The sequence below is a fragment of the Jatropha curcas genome, chromosome 5 (assembly GCF_041381405.1).
Source record: "Jatropha curcas cultivar XTBG-Jc1 chromosome 5, XTBG_Jcur_1.0, whole genome shotgun sequence".
NCBI classification, from domain to species: domain Eukaryota; kingdom Viridiplantae; phylum Streptophyta; class Magnoliopsida; order Malpighiales; family Euphorbiaceae; genus Jatropha; species Jatropha curcas.
In genome coordinates this window covers 4,422,144-4,439,546 of record NC_143155.1, presented here as the reverse complement: position 1 = coordinate 4,439,546, position 17,403 = coordinate 4,422,144, and the positions used below count along the sequence as shown (strand labels likewise).

Here is a 17,403-nt window from a genome sequence, read left to right as displayed (position 1 = left end):
ATGGAGCTAACAAAAGTGCCTTCTTGTTTCAATCAACCAACAATAGAAGATGACTCTGTTATTCTCTTTTCAACTTCTGAGGAATCCACCAGCCGCTCCTCCTCTTCCCGCCACTCACCACCGCCACCTCAACACCATTCACAAGTGCCTTACAAACTTACTGTAACAAATCTTTCCTATACCATTTCTTCTTGTGAGTCAACGTTTGCTTCATTCTTTCACGTAGGCCAAAAGCCTAAGCCTATTAACATACTTCAATCAGTTTCTTTTCAAGCAAGAAGCTCTGAACTTCTTGCCATTGTTGGTCCAAGTGGGACTGGAAAATCTACTCTTCTTCGGATAATATCTGGAAGAGTTAAAGACAAAGATTTTAATCCAAAGAGTGTATCCATAAACGATCGGTTTATATATAAGCCAGCTCAGTTAAGGAAGATATGTGGATTTGTAGCACAGGAAGATAATTTGCTTCCTTTACTGACAGTGAAAGAAACTCTAATGTATGGTGCAAAATTTAGACTCAAAGAAATGAGTACAAAAGATAAAGAGAAGAGGGTAGAGAGTTTAATGTTAGAGCTTGGCCTATCGCATGTTGCCAATAGCTTTGTTGGTGATGAAGAGAATAGAGGCATATCAGGTGGAGAAAGAAAAAGGGTATCCATAGGCGTTGATGTAATTAATGACCCGCCAATTTTGCTTCTTGATGAGCCTACTTCAGGCCTAGACAGTACCTCAGCTCTTCAAGTTATTGAGTTACTTTCAAATATGGCAAAAGAAAAACACAGAACAATTTTATTTTCTATACACCAACCAAGTTATAGAATACTTGGATTTATTAATAACTTCTTAATCCTTTCTAATGGTTGTGTGGTTTATAATGGTAGCTTAGAATCACTGGAGGAGACAATATATAATTTGGGATTTCAAGTTCCTATGCAACTCAATGCTCTCGAGTTTTCTATGGAAATTATACAAACACTTGGTGAGCATTCAAAATCCATAACTTATATATCTCCTTTGCAATACTCAATTTGGCAAGAGGAATCAGCTTTTCAAATAGAACAAGGTATTCAAAAAAAGGGTATTTCTTCTCTTTTACATTTGCATGAGATTATTTATCTTTGCTCGAGATTTTCGAAAGTCATTTACAGAACAAAGCAACTACTATTGGCAAGAACACTGCAAGCATTAGTTGGTGGGTTTGGTTTAGCTAGTGTATATATCAAAGTTAAAAAAGATGAAGAAGGAATAGCAGAAAGATTAGGGCTTTTTGCCTTCAGCCTTAGCTTTCTTCTTTCTTCTACAGTTGAAGCTCTTCCAATATTTCTTCAAGAAAGAAGAGTTCTAATGAAAGAAGCTTCTAGAGCAGCTTATAGCATTTCCTCTTACATAATCGCCAATACAATTATTTTCTTGCCTTTCTTGCTTGCTGTTGCTGTTATTTTCTCTATTCCAATTTATTGGCTTGTAGGGCTTAACCCTTCCATTTCGGCTTTCACATTCTTTACTTTTATTGTTTGGTTAATAGTCTTGATGGCTTCTTCTTTAGTTCTTTTTCTAAGTGCTATTTCTCCTGATTTTATTTCAGGGAATTCTTTAATATGCACAGTTCTTGGTGCTTTTTTCCTTTTCTCTGGGTATTTTATACCCAAAGAAAATATTCCTAAGTATTGGATTTTTATGTATTACATTTCTCTATACAGATACCCATTAGATAGTCTTCTGGTAAATGAGTATTGGAGTTTGAGAAATGAGTGTTTTTCTTGGCATTATCAAGAAAATCATTCTCAGTGTTTGGTTACTGGGAATGATGTGTTGAAGAGTAGAGGACTTGAAAAAGACAATAGATGGATTAATGTGGGGGTTATGTTGGGCTTCTTTGTTTTCTATCGTGTTCTTTGTTGGGTCATTCTTGCAAGAAGGGCTTCAAAAACAACCATATGAGAATGTAGAATTCCAATTTGTAACCCTTCATAAACATTTATTGATTTTCGGCTTTGCCCTTTTCTGTTATTATGTTACATTCAGGTGCGATGAAATCCATTCAATTATCTTTCGCCCTTAATAAGTTACTCCCTTCATCCTAAAAAAATATTTTCACTATCCAAAATGGTGTCCCAAAATAATAGTCTCATTTCCATTTTAGAAATAGTCTTTTTATTAATTTTCCTATAATACCCTTATTATAATTTGTGTCAATAATTAATGTTAATAGAATTACTAAATATTTAGTCAAATATAAATATAAAGTAATTGAAACATATGCCGAGATATTAATTTTTAATTGAAAAACATTATAAACAATTTCAAAATTTAATCAAAAAATTATTAATATATTGGGTATATATAGGAAAAGAAGGATAAATGCGTGTAAAATTGAACTAATTTAACTACCTATTCGTAATTTATGTAAAAATGTAAAAACAATGAAAATTATTCTTTTAGAATAAAGGGATTATTATTTTTATCCATTATTACACTAACTAAATGTCATGCATTCTTTCCTATTAGAGACAAACATAAAATAAAGGTATAACGTTAATCTGGTATTAAAATGTTATATTTTTTTTTATTTTGGTGTGTGAATAGAAAATTGTGACAATTGAGTATCTAAATTTATAATTTTTTTTTAATTTGGTATCTCATGATGTACATGGACAATCGGGAATATCTAATGGGACTAATTGGGATCCATAGACGCTTATGTGTCTATTTACGTAGACTGACATTTTCTCCACGTAGGTTGACAGCATAGCAAAATCTGTAGGTTTACAGCATAGCAAAATCTACAAAATGACCCATTCACCCTAATTTGATACCGCTCCAAATACTTTCTTTCAAAAAAATCTAAACTAAATCACGGTTCAAAGAGCAAATTTATTTTAATTGCAAGAATCTAAACCGAAAGCTTTGCATGCTTAAAACTTAAATTTAGTTTAATTGGAAGGCCATTCCCATTGTCATGTAATGTTTTCAAAACATATGGTGGTTGATGAAATGGATCGAGGAAATTAATCATGACACCTATATATTTAGGGGTGGTCATAGTTTCGGCTTCAAATTCCAAAAATTTGGAAGTGGAAACTGATAGTTCCAGTTATGCTGTGGAATCGTATGGTTCTGATTCCTTAACGGTTTCAAAATCGACGATTTCGGCTGATTTTTCGGCGAATCGCATAATTACAAAATCAAAAATTGGGGAATATTTTCTTGTTGAAAATTTAAAATTTAAATATTTATGAAATAATTTTTTAAAAAATTTTAAGAAAAAATAAAAAAAAGGCTCGAACTTATTTTGACAATAATCGAAGATTGGACTTTAGACAAATTATTTGACAATAATTTTGACAAAATTATAAATGAAAATTAGAGAGATTGTAGAGTAGAGAGTAATATAGAGTAGATAGTAGTGAGTAGAGATAATTTTATTTGAGAGCATAAATGAAAATGGGTATCAATAGTAAATCCAAAAAATAAACTTTCCACAAATACCTTTAAAACTAGCCATTATATAGCGTTTTATAGTTGTTAGGACGGTTATTTTGGGGATTTCACAAAAATATTTGAAAAATAAAAAAAGTTGTTGAAACCGGATGGAACCGCCAGTTCTAGCTGTTAAACCTAAAAATTCAAATTTGTTTGGAATAGTCGGTTCTAATCGATTGAAAAAATGTTGGTTTCGGTCGGTTCTTGGAACCGTGGTTCATGGTTTCTCAAATGTTGGAACCAGAATCGGACCACAAACCCCTAGTTTCAATTCCCGTTTGGACTGATTCCAGTTCTTCACGGTTCCAGTTTTGATTTCGGTTCCAAAAAACGTGAAATAGCCACCCCTATATATATTGGCACTTTGCAACATGAACTAAATATGGGGAAGGAAGCATATGGTGACATGGGAAATTACCTTATTTTTTATGAGTATCTTCCATAGCCATTACATAATATCAAAAAAAAAAAAAAAAAGAGAAAGAAATAATAAGTTTTATAAATTTAATTTGAGGGAGCGAAAATACGGACAATGTCACCAGCTTGAAAAGCATCACACTCATCTCCCCATAACTGGAAGTGCACAATAACTGTCTCATCAGCCACCAGAGCCAAGCATGTCTTATTCTACCTTTCTATTGTCCTGGCTTTTTCCAAAACTATGAATTTTGCATTTATGTTTATTTAAGCTGAGGATGTTTTAGGCAAACCAAGGTTTCTCTTTCCATGATTTCTTAGTACCTGTAATTTTTTGCCATAGAGCTAATGACCAACTCATCATTCAAGTTCTCCACTTGCATCGCCATTCTTTGAAATTTGGATACGTATTGCCTTAGGGCTCCCTCTTCTCTTTTTAAATCTACCAAGTCAGACAATATTTTCCTCGATAGTATACATGTTATGAAACGAGCTCAGAATGTTGTGGCTAACTAGGAGAAGGAATGAATGGATCATGTTTGAGCGTTTGATACCATTCTTGAGATGCTCCTTTCAGGGTAGTTAGGAAGACCTTATGTAACACCCCTTCCCGGTCCACCCGTAAACCCGAATGAACCGAGTCGAGATGCTACAAACTGGTTGACTGTATGGTCTGACATGCTGAAAACATACTATATATTGAATATAATAACATGCTGGTACTGTTTACAAAAATAATGTAATTTATATTTACAAAACATGATACAAGTTTACAAAATGAAATGGGCCCAACTGAGTGCCCTGTACATGCCATAAAAAGAATAACAAAATGAGTTTCTACCCTGAAGACCGAGTCTTCTACAGATGAACTGCAGCAGTTGTACGCGGACTCTCTATGGACCAGTCTCAAAACCTGCGAGTTAAACAGGTAACTCGCTGAGCAAATAATGCTCAGTGGATATCTCAACAGATAAAGAAACAATCAAACACATACATATATAGAAAGAACCATGGAAACATATATGGCACATATAAGCTCACACATTATGATACTTTCATGATATCTTGATTATCTTTTGTACTGTTTAGAATACTGTATAATTCATGAAATGTTATGTCAAGATATCTAAATGGCTCCATAAGGTTATAGTGAAACCGAGGTGATAAGAAAAACTGTATGAAACTGGATGAATACTGTATGCTTGGCTGCTATGGCCCATATAATCATATCCACTCAACGGCCTGTAGCCGGAGTAACAAACTGTATGAGGCGCAGATCTGCTATCCTATGTCGCGACATGGTCTTATCTACATGGTTTCTACCTAACCTCAATGGAGCATAATGTTGGTATGTCAAAATGTATAACACAACATCATAGTAATAGTTCATCACTTCATAAATTATAATGTTCATATGATTTCACATCATTTGCATGCTTGGATGTTGTTTTGATCCATGTTCTAATGTTGTCTTTTTGTTTTGAAATGATTGGATGCATACAAGTTGAGCAAAGAACCCAATTATATAGAAAAAGAAAGTCCAAAAATGCAGGAAAAACCAAGTCGCGAGCGCGTACATGGAGGTCGCGGTCGCGTAATGCAGAAAATAAGAGACAGTGTGTTATCAGGCACAAGTCGCGATCGCGTACTTGAGAGTCGCGAGCGCGTAGTGTGCCACTTGAGAGACAGTGAGTTCTCAGGTAAAAGTCGCGAGCGCGTACATGGAGGTCGCGGTCGCGTAATGTGCCAAATGAGAGTCAGAGAGTTTTCATGCCAACTACGCGAGCGCGCAACGCAAGTCGCGAGCGCTTCCAGGCCAAGGGCCAACTTCGCGAGCGCGTCTTGCAAGGTCGCGAGCGCGAGAAGAGCAAAATGAGAGTCAGTGAGTTTGAAGTGAAAGTCGCGCGCGCGCAGTGCAAAGTCGCGAGCGCGCGACGTGCTTCCAGCCTACGCAGTACCAGGTCGCGACGCGTTTCCAGCCTGCGCAGTCTGCACTCATTTGGTCATATCTCTCAATATACAAATCCAATTTGAGTGATTCAAAAACCCATGTAAAGCTAACACATAGAGGAACAAATAACTCTTCTATGACACTTCCTAATTCCACCATTAACTGGGGTCAAAATCAAGATGAACGTCTCCCCTGTTTTCAACATAAACTCAATACCTCCCCTGTTTTCTCACCACTACCATTCTCCAACATAAAGCAATATATTGGCTCAATAGCAACACACCACACGAATTCTCATGCAAAGACAATAATAAAAATCAAGAGATATCAAACCTCCACTCCAAAAGCTTGAGCTCTTCTAGCTTCTCTTCTCTACACTCTTGGAACTTCCTTCACCTATCCATAACAATTCTTATACATTACCCACAATATAACTCAAAGAAGTTGAATAACACAAAGCTTCAAGATATACTACTTACTTACTTGTTGCAAATTGAGGTTGCCTTAATGCTTAATTACCACAACTACCATGAAAATGAAAGGAAGGGAAGGGAAGGAGATGAAGAAGATGGAGATAAACATGAAAAATGGGAAAGTGAAAATGATTTTTACGGGTAGGCTATCAAAATAGATGTAAAACTTCCTACATGGCACCTCAATTATGCAAAGGTTACAACTTAATACCCAAGCTTGATCTTTTAATGCAATTGAATCCTCTCCTTTATATGCTTTGATCTTTTCCTCTCATTCAAATAAGTCCACTTCTAATCTCATTCTACCCCAACCGGGTTTGGTTCAACTCGACTCAACTCGACTCTATGAAATGACTCAACTCGGGAATGTTACACCTTACACATTAGATCCTCCGAATTGGTTTGAAGGTACATCATAGTTCAGAAGGTCGTCTGATGGCTTCGAGGATTGGTAGATCCTTCATGCAATTGGAAAGTAAGAAGTTTGAACCTTGGTGAAAGCGGCAACCAAAATATCAGCTGACAAAGACGAGTCTTATAGGAGACCATAATCCCCTGTTTCTCCTGTCTCTCTACACTCTTGAACCAATTCCTTGACAACATTTTGGAGATTAGCTCTGTCCAAGATTGGTTGGGTGTGACTTAGCTTTTGGCTATTGGGGATGGTCGCGCTAGGGTGTACCTCCGATTCCGCCTCATGGTATCGATCAAATACTGAATGACTTTGGTATTTAGGTAAGTTGGAGGGAGGCTATATTCTTGGTGGGGAAGATTCGCCTACCTGGTGGGTGGTATTAGTTCGCCACTAGGCTGAGGATTCTCCAAGAGGCGTTTCAGCATGATGGTGAATTGTGAATAAGCCTGAGCTAGAGCAGCTGCCTGGGGATCAGTGGTTTGTAGAGGGGCGAATGTGGGTTGTTGGTTGGCCTCGTCGTGGGTATTGTCTTGGCCTTCCATGTTGAGGCATTTAGTGAAATCGTTAGCCATAGAAATCGAAACTGTTGGGATTTTTTTTTTTTTTAGGGTTGAAGGTATGTTTCATGCTCACACCACCAATTGTTAAACTCTCAGAATTTGAGGTGTAGTAAATTATGAATTAACCCTTCCTTGGGGTAATTTTGGAGTATATACATTGGATTTAAGATAGTCGTATTAGGATAAGAATTATGAATCCTACGTTATTTGTTAGTTAGAGTTTATTTAGGAGTCTAGTATTATTATTTTAATATATTTTATTATTGTATGTGAAGCAAATCTTAGTATTAATGCAATTGAGGTGTCTTCTTGATGTGATTTACATCTTTCTTGATTTGGACTTTAGAATTAAAAGCAGGGAAAACCTTTCTAACTCTTACTGTAATTACTGGTTGAGATGAATGTAGGAGTTGGGAGTTCGTTTTTTGGAACTTACTAAAGATGATTTAACACAATATTATGACCTGACCGATAAGAAACATTGAAACTTCAGGTTTTGGTTTAAGTCTTTAAACTCCTTAAAGATAGAAATATTTTTCACTTTCAGGAAGTGTCGTTGCAGGAACATGAACTTTTTACGGTGAACTTATTTATCAATTTTCATATTGACTTTTTTTCTTCATATATTTTAGTAATTTGCTCCAAGGATGGTGATTGGTTGAATATGTTGAGTCCTTCGATTTTGTTGATTCTTTCTTTCCTTCCCTTTTTTCTAACAAAGAAAAGAATAAATTTTGATTTTTAGTTTGCATGAATAGCAAAGATCGACCAGAGTTTAACAAATTGAACAACAACGTAATAGAAATAAATGACTAATACAATAAATAAAAAATAAAAAATAGTATCTAAAACATGCAATATCTTTTGTAATGTTATATTACAATCTCGTTACTATTTTGCTGAATATATCATTGCTTTTAAAATTGAGCTACATATTTTATCTTCTTTACTGTTTACTGATTGCTAATGAAATGTTAAGTTGAATTTATAAGACAACAATATTTATTTATTGTCTCCATTTCAATAAGATAAAGCAATTTTATTAATTAGTTTTCATTCTTTTTATCATGATAAAAGCGCAGGTACCACAATCAAATAAAGCTCAATAAATCCGAACTTAAGTAGTCCTCAATAAATTTGGACTTATGCAGTCCTCAACAAAATGAACTTAAGCAGTCCATTAGTTCAGACATAACCAATTCTCTAGTTTGGACTTAACCGGTCCATAAATAGTCCATCAGTGCGGACATAACCAATTTTCCAATTCGGACTTAAGCGGTCTATAAACAGTCCATCAGTTCGGACATAAATAGTCCATTAACTCGGACATAAGCAGTCGAACAACTCATATTTAAGCAGTCCATCCATTTAAATTTAAACATTTGTTGGACATAAATGACCAACATTTTTTGGAGGACTATTGATAATGTACGATAATAAAATACTTAAAAGGACAATATATAAATACATTAAAGGATGTTAAACTCTCAAATAAACTCTAACTAACAAATAATGTAAGATTCTCATGATCATTATTCTAATAAAGTTATCCTTATTCCAATATATATAACCCAAATTTACTCCAAGCGAAAACGAATTCTCAAATACTCTCAATTCTTAATTATGATAGTTAACAAATATCATGATTTTTTTTCCATAAATCATAGCCCCCATTTATATATTGTCCAAAACATGGAGATGTGGTCATTAAATTTAACGAGTGGACTCCACATACAGCTTACTTGGTGTTGAATAAGCAAATAATAAAAGCCAAATAATCGAAAAAGTTTGAAAAATCATTAACACTCTTTTTTATTATTGAACTTTATTATTTGTTTACTCATAATTAACTAAATTATATATGGACTCAATTATTATACTTAACGGCTATATCAAAGTTTTGAATGGTAAGTGGATAGAGGTCACGGTTGTGAAAAATAATATTAATAATAACAATTTACGATATCAATTGATAAAATTAAATAAAAATAGTTAGAATTGGAAAAAAAAAAGATTAAAATTGAGGCTTTTTTTAGTCTTTTTGCCAATCACTTAGTTAATAACAATAATTACAATATGAAAATATTTTGAAAGTGATCAAGTGTTTATAGAGTAATAGATCGCAAATTTAAAACCTAAACAAATATTTATTATTTTGGAAGTCTCGTTTCAATATTGTGCTTCATTAATATATGATCTTATACATTGTATGTACTTAAGCATGGCCATATTACGATTCCCAGAACCGGAATCGGTCCGAATCGGAATCGAAACCGGTGGGAACCGAAACCGGAGGTATACGGTTCGGTTCCGGTTCCAATATTTTGGAAACCGCAAACCGGCGGTTCCAAAAACCGGTTGGAACCGGATGGAACCGCCGGTTCGAACCAGCGATTCTAACCGTTACAAATTGTCAGAAGCTCTTTTTTTTTTTTGAAATTTTGTTGTGAAATCTCTTAATTACCCCTCCCAACAACTATAAACGGCTACATAACGGCTAGTTTCAAGCGTATTTGTGGAAAAATGATTTTTTGGATTTATTATAAATACCTCATTCCATTCCATTTACAATTTTCTCACACAAAAATCTCTACTCTCTCTACACTCTACTCTATATTATTCTTCTCTACTCTACAATCTCTCTAATTTCCATTCACAATTTATTGTGAATTAATTTATTCAAATTCCAATCTCTAATTCCAATCTCTAATTATTATCTCTATTTTTTTTTATTCAATTTTCCAAATTATATATTATTTTCATATAATGACAAGTGGAGGAAACTCAAATTCTACTAAGGGCAAGGGAAAGATTGGAGAAACACAATATTCATCTGTCCTTACAAATGACATCTTCGATTTCACTCCCAACCGATTTAATTTTGAGGGATATCCAAATGAAAATATGGAAATTCCAACTCAAGAATCTGAATTTAATAATGAGCAATTACAACAAGAGGAAGAGGAAGAGGAAGAGCAAGGTACACAACTTCTTCGAAGAGCAAGACGGAGTTCTAACATATTCGTTATTCATTTCACAAAAAAATTCAAAGGTGACAAAATATTCGATGTAATTTGCAATTATTGTGGAAATTCTTATAAATTTAAACAATCGGGCGGCTATGGATCATTTTGGAAGCATTTGGAGACAAAACATCCAACAAAAACAGGAGTTGATCGGTCTCAAATACAAATTTCAGGGTACGCATCTTCTAACATTTCTTTATTTCAATATTCTGAAAAAAAAATAAAAAGAAGAATTAGCAAAAATGATTTCTATGGAACATTTATCTTTTAGTTTTGGTGAAAAAGTAGGTTCTAATCAATATTGTCAAAAAGCTTTAAATCATTCTGCTAAAAGAGTGCCAAGAAATACTGTAAAACGAACTATTATTTCTTTGTATAAAAAAGAAAAAAAAAAGTTTGAGCTTTTATTTTCTGAAATGAAAATTCGTGTTTCAATTTGTTGTGATATTTGGAGTGATCATTGGCAAATGCATTCTTAAATGGGCATTACATGTCATTGGATTGATAATGATTGAAAAATTCAAAAAAGAATTATTGCATTTCGTGCTTTTGATGATAAACATACTGCAAATAATATTTATAGAATAATTGTTTTAATTTTAGATGAATATAAGTTGACAAAAAAATTTTTTTCAATTTCATTTGATAATGCTTCTCCTAATACTAAATCAATTATTAAACTTAAAAATATTTGTGAACCAAATATTGGTAGAAAATTTTTTCATATAAGATGTGCTTGCCATGTTTTAAATTTATGTGTACAAGATCGTTTAAAAATTCTTGAATCTTATATTTCTCCAATTAGAAAAGCTATTTTATATTTATGGGGACATCCCCAAGTGATGAAAAGTTTGGCTAAATTTTGTAAGGAAAATAATAAAAGACCAAAAAGTTTTCCAAGGGATGTTCCAACTCGTTGGAATTCAACATATGAATTATTAAACGAGTCTTTTTCTTATAAAGAATTATTGTGCATTTTTGTTACTAATAATATTGAAGAAATTAATTTATATCCACAAAATTGGAATATTTGTGCAAAAATTTTAGATATTTTAAAAATTTTTAATGATGCTACCTATAAATTTAGTAAGGTTTATTATCCCACATCTCATTTATTTTTACATATGTGTATTAATATTATTAGTGCACTCCAAGAATTTGAAAATGATTTTATATTAAAATATTGTGTTTTTTCAATGAAAAAAAAATAGTTATCTTATTTTAAAAATATAACATCCCTTTATCTTGTTGCTATTGTATTTGATTCTAGATGTAAAATTGAAGTTTTATGTGAATATTTGACTATTTATTATGAATTATTAAATCTTGATATGGAAGATAGTATTAATATAAATTTAGTATTGCATGAAGTTAGACAAAATATTATAGAATTATATAGTGAATTTGTTCAATTTTCTAGTTCATCTACTTCTAATTCTTCTCAATTCAATATTCAACAATTTCCAACTCAAAGGGTAAGTAGTGTTGGTGTTGCTGAACGGGTTTTACTACAAAGACAAAAAAGACCAAGGGAACCCGGTTCTTTTTTTGAATTTGATAATTATCTAACCAATTCTTTTGAGTTTGGTAATAATTATGCAGATAATAAATTTCCAATTTTAGATTGATGGAGTCATCACGCCAATCATTTCCAATACTTTCTTTAATTGCAAAACAAGTTTTAGCAGCTCCGGTCTCCACTGTTGCGGTTGAACAAGCTTTTAGTCAAGGAGGAAACATACTTGATGAAACACGATCTCGTATGCCACCCGATTCACTAGAAGCACAATCATGCGTGGATGATTGGAGTAAGGCCGAACTAAAAGCATAAGAAAATCTAAAAGAATATGAAGATTTATAAGATCTTTACGATGGGTACTCAACGGGAACATCAACCGGTGGTGGAAATAGCGAATAATGCAAAAGGGGTGAAATTGGTATAAGGTAAGTAAGAACTACATGAGCTTTGATTCCTTTAAACCCCAAGAGGATACGTAGGCAACTTAATTTTTTATTTTTTAAAAAAATTAAGTTCAAGCCCTTTTTTTAAAAAAAAAATTATGTTCCAACTTTTTTAAACAAAAAATAAATTTAGTTGAAGACTTTTTTAAAAAAAATAATTAAGTTCAAGTCTTTTCAAAAAAAATAAATTTAATTGAAGCATTTTTTAATTTTTTAAGTGTATTTTTTTTAGAAATAATTTTCACAAATTTTAAAATTTTGAAAACCGATCTTCAAAATTTAAAATTTAAAATTATGCGATTAGCCAGAAAACCGATCGGAGAACCGACCGGAACCGTCGGTTTTAGAACCGTTAAGGAACCGGAACCATTCGGTTCCAAACCAAAATCGAAACTGAAAATTTTTGATTCAATTCCAGTTCCAAATTTTTTGGAACCGAAATCGGCAGTTCTGGAACAGTGGCCATGCCTACATGTACTTAACAACGTGACTTGTCTTTCTCAAAAAAAAAAAAAAAGAAAAAGAAAAAGAAAAGAAAGAAAGCAATGTGACTTGTGCATTGTGACTCATTGCAATTAGTCGTTATTTAATTTGCAATTTTTAAATGATTTACATGCATACTAAGTTATTTAAGCCTTTACCAATATTTTTACTTATTTTTCTATATATTATTATTTATTTAAATAAAAATCCTTATATACAAATCTAAACTAACTAAATTAAATTAAAACTTCTAAATAATAATTTTTTAAATTTTTTTAACGAAATCAAAAGGAAATTTATCATTATTAAATTTAATATATTTTATTTTCTTGGTAGTGTTAATGTCCGCTTATTTCTATATCTTTTAATGTGCATTGCATTATAGTGTTGTGCTCATGATTTAATTTTTTAGAATATAGATAGAAAAACCACATAAACATAAAACTAATAAACTAACTGAAAAGTTAAAAGAAAAACATTATAGATTATAAAGTTTTATCATAACTAATTATAAAAAATAAAGGAAAATTAATAAACTAATTCAACAATAGGTTTTTCTAAATTTAATAACTATTTTACATTACGAGTTATTTAAATTTAGTTCACATTACTCATATATAATTTCAAAAATAGAACATAAAGATGAAAATAAAATTATACCAAAATGTTTATAAGAAAAATTAAAATTCCTAATGGAGTTAATATAACATCTCAAGCTTAGTAAGATATTGTTCGCTTCGAGCCCAACACACGTGATTTTGTTCTTTGGGTCCTAAGGTCAGGGCTCACTTCTAAGCGTTTCTAAGCCTAAAACGCATCTTGTTAGTCTAAGACTTGTCTATCTTTATAGATTCGCCTAGGGTGTCACAAACACCCTCCTTAGGTAGGTACTCAGCATGAGTTTTCCTTCACCACCAGCCATAAGGACAAGGTTTGGCTTTGATACCAAGTCTGTAACATCCCAAGCCCAATAAGATGTTGCCCGCTTTGGGCTCAACCCGCATGGTTATGTTTCTAGGCCAAAGCCTCATCTTTATGCCCAAAACACGTCTTGCTAGTCTAACGCTTGCTCATCCTTATGTACATTACTTTCACCTTGTGTTTAGCTGATATGAGATTCGCCTAGGGTGTCACAGTTAACATTCTTAATGAGTTAATATTTATAACTAAGTTAATATTTATAGTTAATATGTATCCTTTATTAGCACAATGAAAAATTATTAAAGGCACATCACCATATGGATTAGAACTACCTGCGAACTATTATGATTCATATGGGTTTCTCAGAGTGTTGGGTGAATCTCATTGCTATATGTATTGATTCTATAACTTATTGTGTTTCTTTTAACGTCTCTGCTATATGACCTATTATTCCCATCATGGTTTTCGCTAAGGTTGCATGTTTTCTTCTTATTTGTTTATCTTGTCTGCTGAGGATTTGTCAGCTTTATTGGGGCATGCAATGAGTAATGGAAGTATTCATGGATGTTCTATGGCTTGGGATGCACCTAGTATTACCCACTTATTATTTGCCGATGATGGCTTTTTCTTCTTTCGAGCTAATGAGTAGGAGGCTTTAGGTATTAAAAGGATTTTACAAATTTATGAGGTTCCTTAGGGTCAACTTGCTAATTTGTAAAAGTGTAGGATATTTTTTAGCATAAACATTAATGCTGGAAGATGTGCTTGGATTTCTCAAATCTTGGAAATTTTTAGTCTGCTTGATCATGGTCGGTATTTAGGTTTTCCATCTCCGGTTGGTAGAGATAAAAGAGTTGTGTTTTCTTTTCTTAGGGATTGTATTCGTCTCTTATATGTGGTTGGCAGCAAAAGTTATCATCCCAAGGTGGTAAGATGGTACTTCAAGATGCTATCACGCAAGCATTACCGGCTTATTCTATGAGAGTTTTTCTGCTCACACTCTCTTTGGCTGATGAGTTGCAGAAGATGATGAACTCATTCTGATGGAGTTCAAAGCTTGATGGTAGTCAATCCATCCATTGGCTATTATAAGAAAGCATGTGTCATAGTAAGGTCTCTAGTGGTGTTGGCTTTAGACTCTTTCGTGCTTTTAATTTATCTCTTTTGGCTAAACAAGGTTGGCGACTACTTTTTTCTCCAACCACCCTTCTATTTTCTGTTCTCAAAGTAAAATATTTTTCAAAAGTGGATTTTTTTTACGCGACTGAAGGTTCAAATCCTAGTTTTGTTTGGAAGGATCTTGTTAAAGTTGTTGAGGTTTTAAAGCATGGTGTTCGGTGGTAGATTGGCTCAAGAACCTCTATTAATATGTGGAAATGTCCTTGGTTAGCTAATGATGGTCCATTCTCGGTTAGTTCACCAATGATTTCTAGTTTTAAAGATCTTAAAGTGGCGGGTTTAAAAGATATTGTAGGGCACTGGAACAAATTGATGATAAAGGGTTTGTTTCTTCCTTATGATGTTATCAAGATTCTATCGTTACTTGCATATCACAGGTCTTTAGAAAGACAATATTGTGTGGCATTGGACGACTCATGCTAGATATAATGTCAAGTCAGGATATCAATGTGTTGTCATGGGCTTTCTTTCGCAAGCCAGATATCTTAGGGGGCCTGTATGGAGATGGTTATGGAGTCTGAAGCTTCCTCTTAAGGCCATGAGATTCATATGGTGTGCCTATAAAAATATTGTCCCTAATAATGCTAGACTAGTGGATAAAAATGTTAATATATTACCGACATGTCCTTTGTGCAATGTTGATAAGATCTGTGCCATGCCATCTTCTATTGCTCTCATGTGCATTCATATTAGCTTCTTGATAATGATGTTACTGTGCCATCAAACTATGAATCATTTTATAATGTCTTTATATCACTTTTTTGATATGGGCAATGACGAGTTGGAAAAATTTACCGTGACACCCTAGGTGAATTGTAATCGGTTAAGTATAAGGTGGAAGTGAAGTACATAAGGAAGGGCTGGTCTTAGACTAGTAAGAGGCCTTTTGGGCTATAAGTTGGTTTTAGCCCAGGAACAAACCCGTGCGGGCCTAAATGGGTTCAGCCCAAAGTGGACAATATCTTACTAGGCCTGAGATGCCACATTTGCAATGCTTGCATGGAATATATGGAATGCAAGGAATTATTATATATGGAATCAAAGGTAGTGCTCTCCATACTACATTGTCACATCTTCAAGGCAGATTGATATTGTTCAACAAGGTCATACTGCACCACGAGTCATTTGTAACACCTAGACCTGACTTCTGACTGGAGTTGTTAAGGGCAATTTTTCTGCAGCAATAAAGATACTCTTTTACTATTATATTTCCAAACCAGGATGATTTGTTCCTTATTGCCAAATTTGGTTACTTCCCCGGGATTGTGGTTCCAGTTATAGCAGAATATATTGTTTTGAGAGAGGTTGTCAAATGACTTTCTATGCAAGATCGGGACCAGTGCATATGGAAGTGAATAACCTTAGGTAGCAAATGTTGTTAAGTATGATACCCGGTGGTACCAAATTCAAAGGATTAGCATGTAACTATGCTAGCTTCTATGTTTGGAACAATGCTCCTTCTTTCTTAGAGGAGAATATAGACATAGATTATTCATAAAGCTACTCATTTAAAAAAGCCTATTTTTTCTCACTCTTTCAAGTTGTAAATACCAGAATTCACTTGTCAAATTCTAATCTCTTTAATTATCTATTTAAACAAAAAATTTTAAGAAATATATATCGCACCCTTCCTTCAAAAAATTACCATCCAAAACATTGATTTAAGATGAAATAATTTTTTTTTTTGGATAGCAATATTTGTCTCATTCAAGAAATTATTTAAAAATTAACGATGAAATATAGCAATACTACCCCGTTAATTTACAGAAGAAACCAAATAGACTAAAAAAAAGAATTGCTAACATCAAACACCTTCTATGCAACATATTCTCCATTAGTAAACTAATATAGTCGATTAATTATTATAAATTAAAGCAAATTTAAATTTAAAAATTTAGAAAACTTAAAAACCTGTCTTTGGTGTGATAACCCTTGCTCATATGATGGAACCCCTTGTTCATTTAACATTATATCCAGGTGTGAATGTAGCACGTGCCTAGATGGGCATAATCCAACTGTGTTTTGTAGAATTAAAGAAATGATTCATAACGACGTGTGTTTTAGTGATCTTTGCGTTGACTGTTAGTATACCAACCCTCCTCCTCTTTTAGGCATGGGACTTTTCTAGGCGCATATAGCCGGAATTTTTTTAACTCTTGTAAAAAAATTAAATAAAAATATATGTTGTCAAGTGATATTATATAAAAAATATAAAATTCTTTTGAAAAATACAAAAATAGTTTTAATTCACTTATCAAAAAAATTACTTTTTTTCTCTTTTTACATTAGTAGGTACTAAATTATGTTAAAAAAATTAATTGATATGAAATTGATAGCAAAAAGAGCGGTAAACAGTTCATATAAAGAGCACTGAAACTAACATTCCTTATTTAGAGGAACGAAATGCAAACTCCCAAATTCTTTTTTTGAAAAATCATTTAGATTAGAAGAAAACGACAAAGGAGGATTTCACCAAATCCAATTGTCGCCACATCCCTCATCATCTCCAAGTCAGCCTTCCACCAACCTACCC

At 33.1% G+C, this 17,403-nt stretch overlaps 1 protein-coding gene across 1 annotated transcript; it reads left to right on the top strand.

Moving 5' to 3' along the window:
- ABCG23 (ABC-2 type transporter family protein) lies at positions 1-2,010 on the top strand. Its single transcript, XM_012210534.4, has one exon. It carries the CDS (start codon positions 1-3, stop codon positions 1,939-1,941), a length of 1,941 nt encoding a protein of 646 aa, XP_012065924.1. The 3' UTR covers positions 1,942-2,010.
- Positions 2,011-17,403: the final 15,393 nt, after the last annotated feature.